General features: G+C 39.8%; 1 protein-coding gene across 3 annotated transcripts in view; it reads right to left on the bottom strand.

The window, feature by feature from the left end:
* Positions 1 to 277: 277 nt before the first annotated feature.
* The window catches only part of LOC115222474 (E3 ubiquitin-protein ligase Bre1), a 52,163-nt gene continuing 38,446 nt past the window's right edge, over positions 278 to 13,994 (bottom strand). For all 3 annotated transcript variants that reach the window (XM_029792695.2, XM_029792694.2, XM_036511691.1), the window contains exons 14-19: positions 11,715 to 11,897; positions 10,029 to 10,157; positions 7,620 to 7,792; positions 5,433 to 5,610; positions 5,021 to 5,122; positions 278 to 785 (exon numbers count right to left, since the gene is read on the bottom strand). In XM_029792695.2, the coding sequence (XP_029648555.1) occupies positions 609 to 785; positions 5,021 to 5,122; positions 5,433 to 5,610; positions 7,620 to 7,792; positions 10,029 to 10,157; positions 11,715 to 11,897 (942 nt within the window). In that variant the 3' untranslated portion in view covers positions 278 to 608. The remainder of the gene's footprint in view (positions 786 to 5,020; positions 5,123 to 5,432; positions 5,611 to 7,619; positions 7,793 to 10,028; positions 10,158 to 11,714; positions 11,898 to 13,994) is intronic.

The following is a 13,994-nucleotide window of genomic DNA, read 5'->3' as shown; positions in this document are numbered from 1 at the left end:
AGATAGATAGATACATAGATATAGATATAGACATATGCACACACAAGAGAAACATACACATAAAACATTGATCGTCACTGAGTCGAGAGGCGCGCGGATGGTAGAACATCCACATTTCTTATGATTTTCCACCAAATCAGTAATGGTTGTTTGTAGCAAACACTTTGCTATAAAAGCAAACCCAATTACAAGTGGAGGAGGATATTGCAAAAAAAAAAAAAAAAAAAAAAAGGACGTTTCCCCAAGATGTTTTATATATATATATATATATATATATACACATATAACCTCCATAATCTAGATAAAGGGGAGTGGGAGTAAACATGAGATTATTTTAGTCTGTCAAACACAAACTGCCCTGCTTCATAAAAAAACAATCGACTCACTGCATACAGTTCACAAGTAGCAATGAGTAACTGGTAGTGATGATAACATTCTTTTATATTCCAAAACTCAGCCTATGATACACACACATGCACACACTCACTCATTCTAACACATGCGCAAACACACACACACACACACATGAAAATTTCCCCGAGGAAAATGAAATACTCCAATCTACTCCCGATTTAAAAATTCCACTTGTCCAAATATGAAGGTTTGTTTTAAGTGAGATATAATCGATGGTAATCGTTGGCACCGAACCCAGCATTGCACTTGGGGCATTTACGCTGGCGAGTCTCATAGCGCGTCTTTAGACATTCTAGGCAAAACACATGGAAGCACTTGGTCAGCACAGCATCCTTACGCTTGACCTTGCAGGACGGACAGGTCAGTTGCTCCTGCAGAGAGAGAAAGAAATAGAAAATTACAACATGAATATCATTATATACATAACATATATTTACATATATATATATATTTACACACACACACATATATATATATGTAGGAGTGGCTGTGTGGTAAGTAGCTTGCTAACCAACCACATGGTTCCGGGTTCAGTCCCACTGCGTGGCATCTTGGGCAAGTGTCTTCTGCTATAGCCCCGGGCCGACCAATGCCTTGTGAGTGGATTTGGTAGACGGAAACTGAAAGAAGCCTGTCGTATATATGTATATATGTGTATGTGTGTGTGTGTGTTTGCCCCGTAGCATTGCTTGACAACCGATGCTGGTGTGTTTACGTCCCCATCACTTAGCGGTTCGGCAAAAGAGACCGATAGAATAAGTACTGGGCTTACAAAGAATAAGTCCCAGGGTCGATTTGCTTGACTAAAAAGGCGGTGCTCCAGCATGGCCGCAGTCAAATGACTGAAACAAGTAAAAGAGTAAAGAGAGTAAGAGTATATATATATATATATATATATATATATATATATATATATATATATATATATATATAGGTAGATAGATAGGTACGTAGGTAGATAGATAGTACTTTTTCTTTATTCATGGGTTAACTAGACTACCGCTGGTTTCATGGTGAGAGAGATATCTCTCAATTATTATTCAAGTCTGTCCCATGGGATGTTCATCTACAACATGGAGATGAATGTCCCATTCTCACTGTTTGATATTAATGTAAATATATATATATATATATCAATCAGGTGACTCCGCTAGCCGGATGATTTCATTCTCACCAGACAGTGGGATGCATGGTTGCTCTTAAATACAAAGACCCTCCCTGGTGAAGAATGTACCTCCCAACATAGACTGGTTATTAGTGACTTTAGACTTGAGGCCAGAAAGATGCCTAAAACCAGACCAATCTGGAAAAGAAGGACTTGGAAGCTTAGGAACCCTTCACATGGTCAAAGATTTAGGGATATCCTTAGCGAGAAATTTGATGAGAGGGAGGAGCTACAGTCCTGTGACATAGAAGACAGCTGGGAATTCCTGTGAGACAGCTTGTTGAGTGCCACAGACCAAATCTGTGGCTGGTGCAAAGTCCCTTCCAGACCTAGAGTAACATGGTGGTGGAACAATACTGTAGACAGGGCCATTAGAGCAAAGAAACAGGCCTGGAATGCTTGGAAGAGAGGGGGTTGCAGGAGAATGTATCAGATAGTCAAAAGGGAAGCTAAGAGACAGTTATATATAGCCAAGGGAGTAGCAGAAAAGAAGAAGTTTGCCAATGTTCAGTGACGTGAGGAACAAAGAACTGAAGTATTTTGGATTGCAAGACAGTGTGTGAGAGAAAACCATGATGTCATAGGAGAGAAATGTGTCTGCATGGATGATGGTGCCCTTGCATTCAATGATTCTGCAAAGAAAGAGGCTTGGAGGTGCCATTATGAAAGACTGCTGAATGTGGAGAATGAATGGGAGGAGGAGAGTCTGCCAAAGGTTGACCCAACTGAGGGACCAGCTTTCTGAATTGAGAGTACCCAGGTAGATAAAGCAATTAAGGATATGAAGACAGGGAAAGCACCTGGCCCATCAGGAATCACTGCCGAGATACTTAAAATATCGGACAGTGTGAGTTATGGTCTTGTCACCGCATTGTAAATCAGGTACTTCATGAAGGAGTCATACCCAATGACTGGTGTAGCAGCACCATAGTCAACTGCTACAAAGATAAAGGTGATTCTTTAGATAGAAATAACTACAGGGGTATCAAATTATCGGATCAGGTGATGAAAGTTACAGAGAGGGTCATAGCCCAACTAATTAGGGAGAGTGTTAGCCTAGATGAGATGCAGCTCAGTTTTGTGCCAGGCAGAAGCACCACTGATGCTATATTTCTGGTAAGGCAGCTGCAGGAGAAATACCTAGCCAAAAATAAACCTTTGTATTTGGCTTTTGTTGACTTGGAGAAAGCCTTTGGTGCCCCAGTCCCTTATCTGGTGGCCAATGCAGACACTTGGGATAGATGAGTGGCTGGTAAGAGCTGTACAAGCTTTGTAGAGGGATGCTGACAGTAAAGTGAGGGTGGGCAACGAGTATAGTGAAGAATTCCAAGTAGAAATTGGGGTTCACCAAGGATCAGTTCTCACCCACCTCTTATTCATTATAGTCCTCCAGGCAATAACAGAAGAATTCAAGACAGGCTGCCCCTGGAAGCTCCTCTTTGCTGAGGAGCTTACTCAAATAGCCAAGTCACTGCCAGAACTGGAAATGAAGTTTAGGGTGTGGAAGCAAGGTCTAGAATCGAAGGGCCTTAGGGTTAACCTAGACAAAACCAAAGTCATAGTAAGTAGGAAGGTTGTCAAATCACAACCCCCTTCAAGTAGATGGCCCTGTTTGATCTGTAGAAAAGGCGTGGGTAGAAACTCCATACAACGTATCTGGTAGAAGCTATGGACACATAAAAGGTGCAGCAATATCAAAGGAAGGTTAACTGGGAAAATAGTTTTTGTGTATAGCAGATGCACTGGGGCAACAAGCACTGAATATGTAGAGAAAACAGATTCCATCAAATGCTAGGGGAAGAAACTAGAAGTAGTTAATAGCTTCTGTTACCTAGGCGACCAAGTCTGTAGTGGTGGTGGTTGCTCTGACGGTGTGGTGGCTAGAATAAGAAAAGCCTGGGCAAAGTTCAGGTAGCTCCTATCTCTGCTGGCAACTATGAGCCTCTTGCTCAGGATGAAAGGTAGACTGTATGATGCATGTGTATGAACTGCCATGAATGCTGAGGACATGCGTAGGCTTGAAAGAAATGAAGCTAGTATGATCTGCTGGATGTGTAATGTCAGTGTGCATACACAACAGAGTTTAAGCGCTCTGAGAGAAAAGTTGGATATAAGAAGCATCAAATGTGTTGTTTGCAAGAGAGCCGACTGCACTGGTATGGCCATGCGTTACATATGGATGAGGACAGCTGTGTAAGGAAGTGCCACTCCCTAACTATAGAAGGAACCTATGGAAGAGGTAGACCCATGAAGACATGGGATGAGGTGGTGAAGCATGACCTTCGAATATTGGGCCTCACAGAGGCAATGATAGGAGACCGGGACTTTTGGAGATACGCTGGTGATTGAGAAGACCCAGCAAGCATGCACGTCCAGCCCAGTAAAGAATACTCCTGATGCATCGGGCAATATGATATGCTTGAGAAGACTTGTTGAGTTAAGTAAAACCAATATCGTTGCTGGAGCCGGTGCTCCTGATTGGTTCCTATGTCGCTGGCATGTAAAAAGCACCATCTGAATGTGGTCAATGCCAGGTCCGTCTGACTGGCTACTGTGCCGGTGGCATGTAAAAAAAAACACCAACTAATCATAACTAATGCCAGTATCCCTTGCCTGGCTCCTGTACTGGTGGCATTTAAAAAGCACTATCTGAACATGATCATTGCCAGGCCCGCCTTACTGGCTCCTGTGCCATTGGCACATAAAAAGCACCCACTACACTGTCGGAGTGGTTCACATTAGGAAGGGCATCCAACTGTAGAAGCTCTGCCAGATCAGATTGGAGCCCGATGCAGCCGCTGGCTCTCCAGACCTCGGTCAAAACATGCAACCCATTCCAGCATGGAAAACGGACATTAATTGATGATGACAATACACACACATGCATGCACACATATACACACAATCACTGTACAAAGACAGGAAAGTCATAGGCCTGGTTGATCAAGGTTGACACAGTAGTGGAAGGAGAGGTTAACCCATTAGCATTTAAACCGGCCACATTCGGGCAAAATATTCTACCTGCTTTAGGTTCAAACAGGTCAGATCTGTCCTCTCACACCTATCCTACAATGTCATCCTAAAAATAAACAGTCATAACATCAAAATCTCAAAAATACAAGATAATCCAGGATTAATTTCAGGTAATGTAAATAAATAAGCATTTCAGTTGATCATCATCATCAGCATCATTTAGCGTCCGTTCTCCATGCTAGCATGGGTTGGACGGTTCAACTGGGGTCTGTGAAGCTGGAAGGCTTCATCAGGCCCAGTCTGATCTGGCAGTGTTTCTACGGCTGGATGCCCTTCCTAACGCCAACCACTCCGTGAGTGTAGTAGGTGCTTTTTACGTGCCTAGAATAATCTAAATGCTTAAGTGTTAAGCAATAACCAAGTGAAATAATTTACCATCAGTAGTCTTCCTCTGACTCGAGAACTTACCTTGTACTCTTTTATCTCCTCCATGAGAACTTCATCAGCAGCACCAGCCATCTCTATTTTCTTTGAACGCTCAAGCTTGCGTCGAAGGCTTGCTACTTCCTCCTGCAAGATCAAGAATACAGATTAGTAGCATTAAGTGGTAAAAATAGCAGAGTAAGGTATGATAAAAGGACACAAGGTGTAGGAAGCAAATATGTTTAGGCATATCTTTCATTTATACCTGTTACCTTTTACTCGTTTCAGTCATTAAACAGCAGCCATGCTGGAGCACTGCCTTTATAAAAACGAACAGCTTTAATTGATTTTTCAAACCTTATTGGATTCTCATCAGATGTGTCTCCATCAATTTGACTATACACAGATGCAGGTGCAGGTAAAGATATCACTTTGCAGTTGAAGATTTGGAGCTTACCTGCATCCGTTTAAACTTGAATGATTCCTTCTCCAAGTGCGCAGTCTTTTCGGCAACAGCAACTTGGGCCTCTTTCAACTGTGATTGATATTTATCAAGGCGTAACTTCAGATCAGCTGCTGCCTGAGCACTTTCTACTGCTTTTCGTTTGTGCATCTCCATGGCTTGTTGACGTAGGCTGAAAAATCCAGAAACAGAAGGAACAGTTCAAGCTGTATACATACATATCATCATCATCATCATCGTTTAGCGTCCGTTTTCCATGCTAGCATGGGTTGGACGGTTCTACTGGGGTCTGGGAAGCCAGAAGGCTTCATCAGGCCCAGTCAAATCTGGCAGTGTTTCTACGGCTGGATGCCCTTCCTAACGCCAACCACTCCGTGAGTGTAGTGGGTGCTTTTTACGTGCCACCCGCACAGGTGCCAGACAGAGCTGGCAAACGGCCACGAACGGATGGTGCTTTTTATGTGCCACCGGCACGAGGGCCAGGCGAGGCTGGCAACAGACACGAACGGATGGTGCTTTTTACGTGCCACCGGCACGAGGCCAGTCGGGGCGGCTCTGGCAACGGTCGCGAAACGGAAGGTTCTCTTACATGCCACCGGCACTGGTAACACATCTGCAATTTCCATTGATCGATTTCGATTCTATAAAAATTTGTAGTGCAATATTTGGATTCATAGAATCCTATGGCAATCACAGAAAGCTCCACTAGTGGACCCGGCTATCATATCACATAGGAATCCAATGCAGAGTTCTATGCAACTGAAATCCAATCTATGAAATTATTCCATGAGGAGTATATAGACCATAAACGATTAGGTATGCTAGGTAAGTGGTGTAACGGATTACTAGGGCTCCAAGTTTATAGGCCGAGACGGTAGTTGTGGAGTCATTGCAGATTTCCGATACAGTGGATATGTAATTGTTAAAGAGGACAGCAAACATTAAGGCAAGGAAAACATCTCAAGTCACATATTATAGGAAGAAATTCAAAATCTTACAGCTGTTTCTAGGATACCCCAGAGTATGGGACATTCCGTCATCGGAGACAAATAGGGGAAAAAAATATGGAAAATATGGAAAATATGGACGGTTCAACTGGGGTCTGTGAAGCTGGAAAGCTTCATCAGGCCCAGTCAGATCTGGCAGTGTTTCTACGGCTGGATGCCCTTCCTAACGCCAACCACTCCGTGAGTGTAGTGGGTGCTTTTTACGTGCCACCCGCACAGGTGCCAGACAGAGCTAGCAAATGGTATATATTAATAAAATGACAACATAGAGGAAGGGAGTAAAAGAATAAAAAGAGTAAAAGGAGAGAAGAAAAAGAAGCATAAAATTTTAGTTTTAGTGCTCTTATTCTTCACTTCTCATTCTCTCTCTCTTCTTACTAGGATTGTTGCTATAGTACGTTCTTAAAAATTTCTAGAAAGCTATTTTTATTTTGAAATTATTCTTTAATATTAGAATTACATTTTCAATTCATTTTAATTAATTTTAAGAATATCTTTCTAATATGAATGCTTACATTATTAGGCGGCAATCTGGCAGAAACATTAGCACGCCGGGCGAAATGCTGAGTGATATTTTGTCTGTATGTTTTGAGTTCAAATTCTGCCAAGGTCAACTTTGCCTTTCATTCTTTTGTATATTTTGTTTTTTAAATTAAATATTTTATAAAGTTATTTTTAATATGCTGTTGAATTAGGGTAAATTTAAATTTTATGATTAATTTTCTCTTTCAGCTTTAATTAACTTGCTTTCTGCTTTTTTGCCTTTTCTTTTTAGTTGCTTTCCTTTTCTCTTTAATTATTTTATGACGTACCTCATTATTTTATGATGTACTATGATTATTTTATAAAATTTTGTTTTTTTTGCTTACAATTAATTATAATTTGTATAACTTTTAGTTTATAATATTTTCAAATTTTATTCTTTGCTGCAATATTTTAAGTAAAAAGTTTCTTATTCTTTACTTTACAAGATGTAATAGCCTGTCCTATACTTTTCCAGGTGTAATAACTTGTCCTGTATTTTTTCAGGTTTATAACCACTAAGCTATGATAAAACACACTTGCCAAGATACCATGTGACAAGTTTGAACCCAGGACCGCAATATGAATTTCTTAACCATACTGCTATGATGCCTTAAATAATGAACAAACACATACACGCATGCACACATACCTGAGTTCTTTTTCAACTGTAGCAAGGTTGTTCTGCAGGATGCGTTCTTTTTCTTCAAGCTTTCGTACCACTTGGTTCTGTGCCTGCACTTGACCATGAAGCGTAGCTACTTGTTCTGCAGAACTATCCTTCTCTTCACGTAGCAATTTGTGTATCTGGTTTGATTTGATGCGCTGCAAGACAAATAAACACAAAAGAGAAAGTGAAAGTGAGATGAAAGAATACAAAAGTAAGAAACAAAGAAAAACTAGGAATTTAATTTGAGAAAGTTTGATAATTCTACAACAACCAAATTGTTTTTGTGTGTGTGTTGAAAATGAAAATAAGAGGATGGATTCTGTTCCGGTTTTGATGATGAGTGTGTGTGTGAGTGTGTGTCTGTATCTATATATCTATAGCTATATATACATACATGTCATCATCATCATCGTTTAACGTCCGCTTAGCATGGGTTGGACAGTTTAACTGGAGTCTGGGAAACCAGAAGGCAGCACCAGGTCCAGTCTGATCTGGCAGTGTTTCTACAGCTGGATGCCTTTCCTAATGCCAACCACTCCGTGAGTGTAGTGGGTGTTTTTTACGTGCCACCGGCACGGAGGCCATTCGGGGCGGCGCTGGCAACGGCCATGTTCGTATGGTTCTCTTACGTGCCACCGGCTCTGGTATCACAACTACAATTTCCATTGATTTTGATATATACACACATACATGTGTATATAGATATATACACACATACAAAACATGTTTGTATAGATGGATGTATATATATATTTATATAATTGTTTTATTATCTGAGCCGATAATCATTATCATTCAGTTTGTGTGTATACCTTCAGATAACTTATGCTATGAAAGTGATGTGTGACAATTCCCGCCACTCACGTCAATCTCTACAACACATAACCAATATCAATCATTTCATGTACATGCTGGTGCCATGCAAAAAGCCCCCATACTGGTGCCACGTAGAAAGCACTTGTGTTGATGTCGTGTAAAAATTGCCTGTACTGGTGCCATGTAAAATACCCTTGTGTTAGTGTAACGTAAAGCAACATCTATGCTAGAGTTACATAAAGAAACATTCATGCTGGTGGCACATAAAAAGTACCTGTGCCAGTTCTACGTAGAAAAGTACTTGTGCCAGTTGTACATCAGGAGTACCACATGCCAGTGCTATATAAGAAGAACATGTGCCAGTGCTATGTAAAAAGCACCTGTGCAAGTGTCATATAAAAGGCATCCATGCCAGTGTCACATAAAAAGCATTCTGTATGCTCTGTGTGCTATTTTATATTGGTTGGTATTAGGAAGGGCGAGCTGGCAGAAACGTTAGCACGCCGGGCGAAATGCTTAGCGGTATTTAGTCTGTCGTTACGTTCTGAGTTCAAATTCCGCCAAGGTCGACTTTGCCTTTCATCCTCGATTAAATAAGTACCAGTTACACACTGGGGTCGATGTAATCGACTTAGTCTGTTTGTCTGTCCTTGTTTGTCCCCTCTACGTTTAGCCCCTTGTGGGCAATAAAGAAATATATATAGCTCTGAGGAAGTAAAGAAATAGGTATTAGAAAGGGCTTCCAGCCATACAGCTTAACCAAAAACAGATGACTGGAACCTGGCCCAGCTCTCCAACTCTAACCAAACCGTCCAACCTATGCCAGCATGGAAGACAGATGTATCTCTTAAATCAGGGATTTTCAGTCATATTTTACCTTGGAGCCCTCTGATTACTATATTACTTTGGTGGACCCTACCTAACCATCCGATGTTTAAAAACAAGTTTTATATACACTTCTTTCAAAATTTCTGTTTTGTTCTTTACGCATTAACTTGTGTGTAAAATGTGAGAAAAGAAACCTTTTCTTGCAATACATATCAGTACCTGCATCTAAAGCAAGGGCTTTTCAGGGCCCTTAAAATACTATTGTGGACCCCCAATATACTATTTTGTTACATGGACCCCAGTTGGGAACCACAGTCTTAAATGATGTATCTCATTCTCCTATCAACTGACACATTTCTACTCAAGTTAGTCCTTAAATCCTTAAAAATGCTTCAGCCCGAAGGCCGCGGCCATGCTGGGGCACCACCGTTGAATGAGCTACACTAGTATGTGAAACCACCTCTGATACGTGGCACTTGATCAACAAGGGAGTTCGATGCCGCTGCCCGCATCTGTGTCTCCTGCCGAGAGATAGGTTCATCTGGGACCCCCAACAAGAAGAGATCCAGTTTAGTTTTAAAGAAACCCACATCCACACCATGCAAGTCTCTCAGGCATTTAGGGAGGATGTTGAAGAGCTGAGGTCCTCTGAAACCCAAGCTGTTGCAGTATCTGGTCCTGTATTTTGATGGTGACGTTGGAATCTTTGGCACATAAAATAAAATAAGAGCCAGTAAATCCACCAACCTCTGACATCAACTTGAAGTTGGCATCATCTTTCTCCTTTAACTGCTGAAGCAAACGCATATTCTGTTCTTGCATGTCCTCAAATGCTTGGCCAGTAACATCCATTTCACTGAGCAACGCTTCTTCACGCTACATTGGAAAGTAAGAAAAGAAAGAAATATATTATTAAATCTTAATGAATGTGAATGCATTTGTCAGAGAGAGAAGAGAGAATAGGGACAGAGAAGAGAGAGAGAAGAAAGAGAGAAGAGAGTGAGAAGGAGAAGAGAGAGAGAGCTGCACTCTTCAGGCATGTTCAATTATGGAGAAAAGATTGTTTGCCAACATAACATGGCAGTCCTGGTTTAGGATGAATGTTGCTGTAATATAGCCTCAGGAGACATCATCTCCACCTGGCTATATGGCACAATCTGCCATGTTATGTTGGCAAACAATCTTTACTCCAAAGTACTGTTCCTGAATATCTCTCGTTGTGAGATTTACAAATAGCAATTTTCTAATGTTCAATTATGTTCATGTAAAAATTTAATTATATATTCACTTTCCAAGTACCTTACAGGTGATTGTTGGCAACGGGAAGAAAATATGGCCATAGAAAATTTGCTTCAATAAACTCCATCCTTCCCATGCAAGCATAGAAAAGCGGACAGTAAAATAATGATATACATACATACATACACATGCACACACACACACACTCGTTATCATCTAACATCCACTTTTCTATGCTTGCATGGGTCAGGTGGAACTTGGTGAGGCAGGCAGTAGAGCTTGGCACAATCCTTTAGAGCTGACCAGCTCCTGTCAAACAATCCAAGACATGACAGCATGGAAGGCAGACATTAACTGATGATGATGATTATATAAATACACAACACACACACATATCATATATATATATATATATATATATAACAATTGCAGCGTGGAAGGCGTTTGTAAGCCATTTAAGAAACACACAAAACCCGTTCGATTCACTTCAACATTTAAGTTTAATTTGTCAAAATATTCTCGTTGCTATAAGACCGCGACTTGTTCACTGACAAAACTCCATGCTGCATCTCTGTTCACTGATTTTTGCCATTAAACAGGTCGCGGTCTTATAGCGACGAAAATATTTTGACAAATTAAACTTAAATGGCTTACAAACACCTTCCATGCTGCGCAATTGTTTTCGTTCCAGCACACGATCTCAGATCAAATCACTTGCTATGCAAGTACATCTCCGTAATATATATATATATAAACAACTTATAAACAAGGGCAAAAGAAAAAAATTCTAATGCCAAATATGCCGAAAATAGACAAAATCTTCAATAACCATATAATTCATCACTAAGCACGCGTCTTCAAGTAAGCCAACCATTATAATGATGCATTATATGGTTATTGACGATTTTGTCTATTTTCGGCATATTTGGCATTGGAATTTTTTTCTTTAGCCTTTGTTTATAAGTTGTTTATAAATTTAACCTTTAAAGGTATTTTTTAATATGCTGGCCATTGATAGAAATTTTTTTGAAAAATTTTATCCTATATTAGATGTATATATATATATATATATATATACATATATACACATAATACACACACACACACATGTGTGTGTGTGCGCGCGTTACCTCAGTATTATAATCATCAATCCAGTTACTAAATTTTCACATAAATTTTGGTTAGAAATCTGACCTGTTTCTGTGCTGCTAGGCTCTTCTGCAAGTCGCTGATTGTGTCTTCAAGTTTCTTAATCTTACGCAAAGCATCATCATCAGCCAATTTCCGACGTTCCTTGCGCTCGGCTTCCTGCATCTTTCGAATGTGATTGTGGAGATCTTCAACCTCTTGACGAGCTTTCTTTTCTGCTTTCATTAACTGCAACACACCAAATATACAGAGTTAAAACAGACAGTTAAGTACAGAAAATACACAGCTACATAGGCGTAGGAGTGGCTGTGTGGTAAGTAGTTTGCTTACGAACCACATGGTTCTGGGTTCATTCCCACTGCGTGGCACCTTAAGCAAGTGTCTTCTACTATAGCCTCGGGCCAACCAAAGCCTTGTGAGTGGATTTGGTAGACGGAAACTGAAAGAAGCCTGTCGTATATATGTATATGTGTCTGTGTTTGTCCCCCCACCATCGCTTAACAACCAATGCTGCTGTGTTTACGTCCCCGTAACTTAGCAGTTCGGCAAAAGGGACCGATAGAATAAGTACTAGGCTTACAAAGAATAAGTCCTGGGGTCAATTTGCTCGACTAAAGACGGTGCTCCAGCATGGCCATAGTGAAATGGCTGAAACAAGTAAAAGAGTAAAGAGTAAGATAGCTATTGAGCAAAACAGATAGATTCCACTTTATTTGTCTATTACTGTACACGAGCGGGGGAGGGGGGCAGTGAAAAGTTCTTGGTTTTAGGGGTACCACGAAAAGCCTGGTTGGAAGCCCAACCTTCTGAGTTCTTTTACAGGGCTTAGAAAAACTGAAGGACCACTGCAATAAGTGTGTAAATCTGAGGGGGGAATATGTGGAATAAAATCATAATTAACTGATCCTCCAGTATTTTCTCTTACCTAAAGCCAAGAACTTTGTACCCCCTTCCATGTATATATATATGTATATGTATGTACGTATATATATATATACATATATATATATATATATATACATACACTCAAAATAAGTAACAAGGATATCCAAGGTAATGTAGTACAATCGTTTTATGCTATAATAACTACCTTGGATATCCTTGTTGCTTATTTAGATTATAATCATCCCATTTGATTTATATGGAAAATATCATACAAAATTCTGGTGCCTTTAACTTAAGTACCATATTCATCTGAATCTAAATTTTGCTGAACTTATATATATATATATATATATATATATATATATTACAATTAATAAGAGGAATGACCACTAAAGTGGATTCCTGTACGCTAGAAATAGACGTCAAATCGCCTTACCACAAGAGTGTGTTCTCAAGGCTTTTGAAAAATACCACAAATATATTTTGTAGAAATGTACATGAGTTTTCTTTCGGGGAAAACATATCTGTGTATAGTTCTGTGAAATATGTTTTGAAATACAACAGGCTATACTGAAGATTTACAGATACTTGCATTTTGCAAGTATTAATAATGAAATCATGATTCGTAAGTAATCGTTTTATTTTGTAAATTTTTCATTTGCCTTGTTTATCTTTTACATTTTGGCGTTAGCTGGTTTTTTTCTTGAGAAAACACTTTTTGTGGTAAGGCGATTTGACATCTATCACTAGCATAAAGGAATCCACTTTAGTGGTCATTCCTCTTATTAACTGTAATATAATTTTTAAATCTTTGAATTTTTTTGAATATGCTAGACCACTGGTTTAAATTGATTGATATCAATTTTCTACACTCATTATTTAATATATATATACATATAGGGGGTTAGGGTTAGGTGCAATGGCCCAGGGGTTAGGGCAGCAGATTTGCGGTTTCGATTCCCAGACTGGGCGTTGTGAGTGTTTATTGAGTGAAAACACCTAAAGCTCCACGAGGTTCTGGCAGGAGGTGGTGGCGATCCCTGCTGTACTCTTTCGCCATAACTTTCTCTCACCCTTTCTTCTGTTGGCCTGCTCACTTAGCCAGCAGGGTGGAGTCATATGAAGGCTAAAACAATGCGAAGCACATTGTGACCAGCAATGTGTAGCAACATCTGAGAGCCTGGTCAGTCACGGTGATATATATAAGACAAGAAATAATATTTGCCTCTTTTTATGGAAACGAAAAAAATTTATAGGATTGCTAAGATAGATATTTGTTTGTTTATTTTTTGTTGTGCAAACAAAAAAAGAGTGCCCAATGCACACAGATATTAGAATTATGTAAAGTAACTTATTATAACTGTGATGGTAAACTAAATTATTTTCTTACACCAGAAAGCTTTACCAAGCATACTCAATAGTGATATATTATCTTCTTAC

This window comes from Octopus sinensis, linkage group LG20, assembly GCF_006345805.1.
Source record: "Octopus sinensis linkage group LG20, ASM634580v1, whole genome shotgun sequence".
NCBI classification, from domain to species: Eukaryota; Metazoa; Mollusca; class Cephalopoda; order Octopoda; family Octopodidae; genus Octopus; species Octopus sinensis.
The sequence above is the reverse complement of the archived record's forward strand: the minus strand, read 5'-3'. Positions and strand labels throughout refer to the sequence as shown.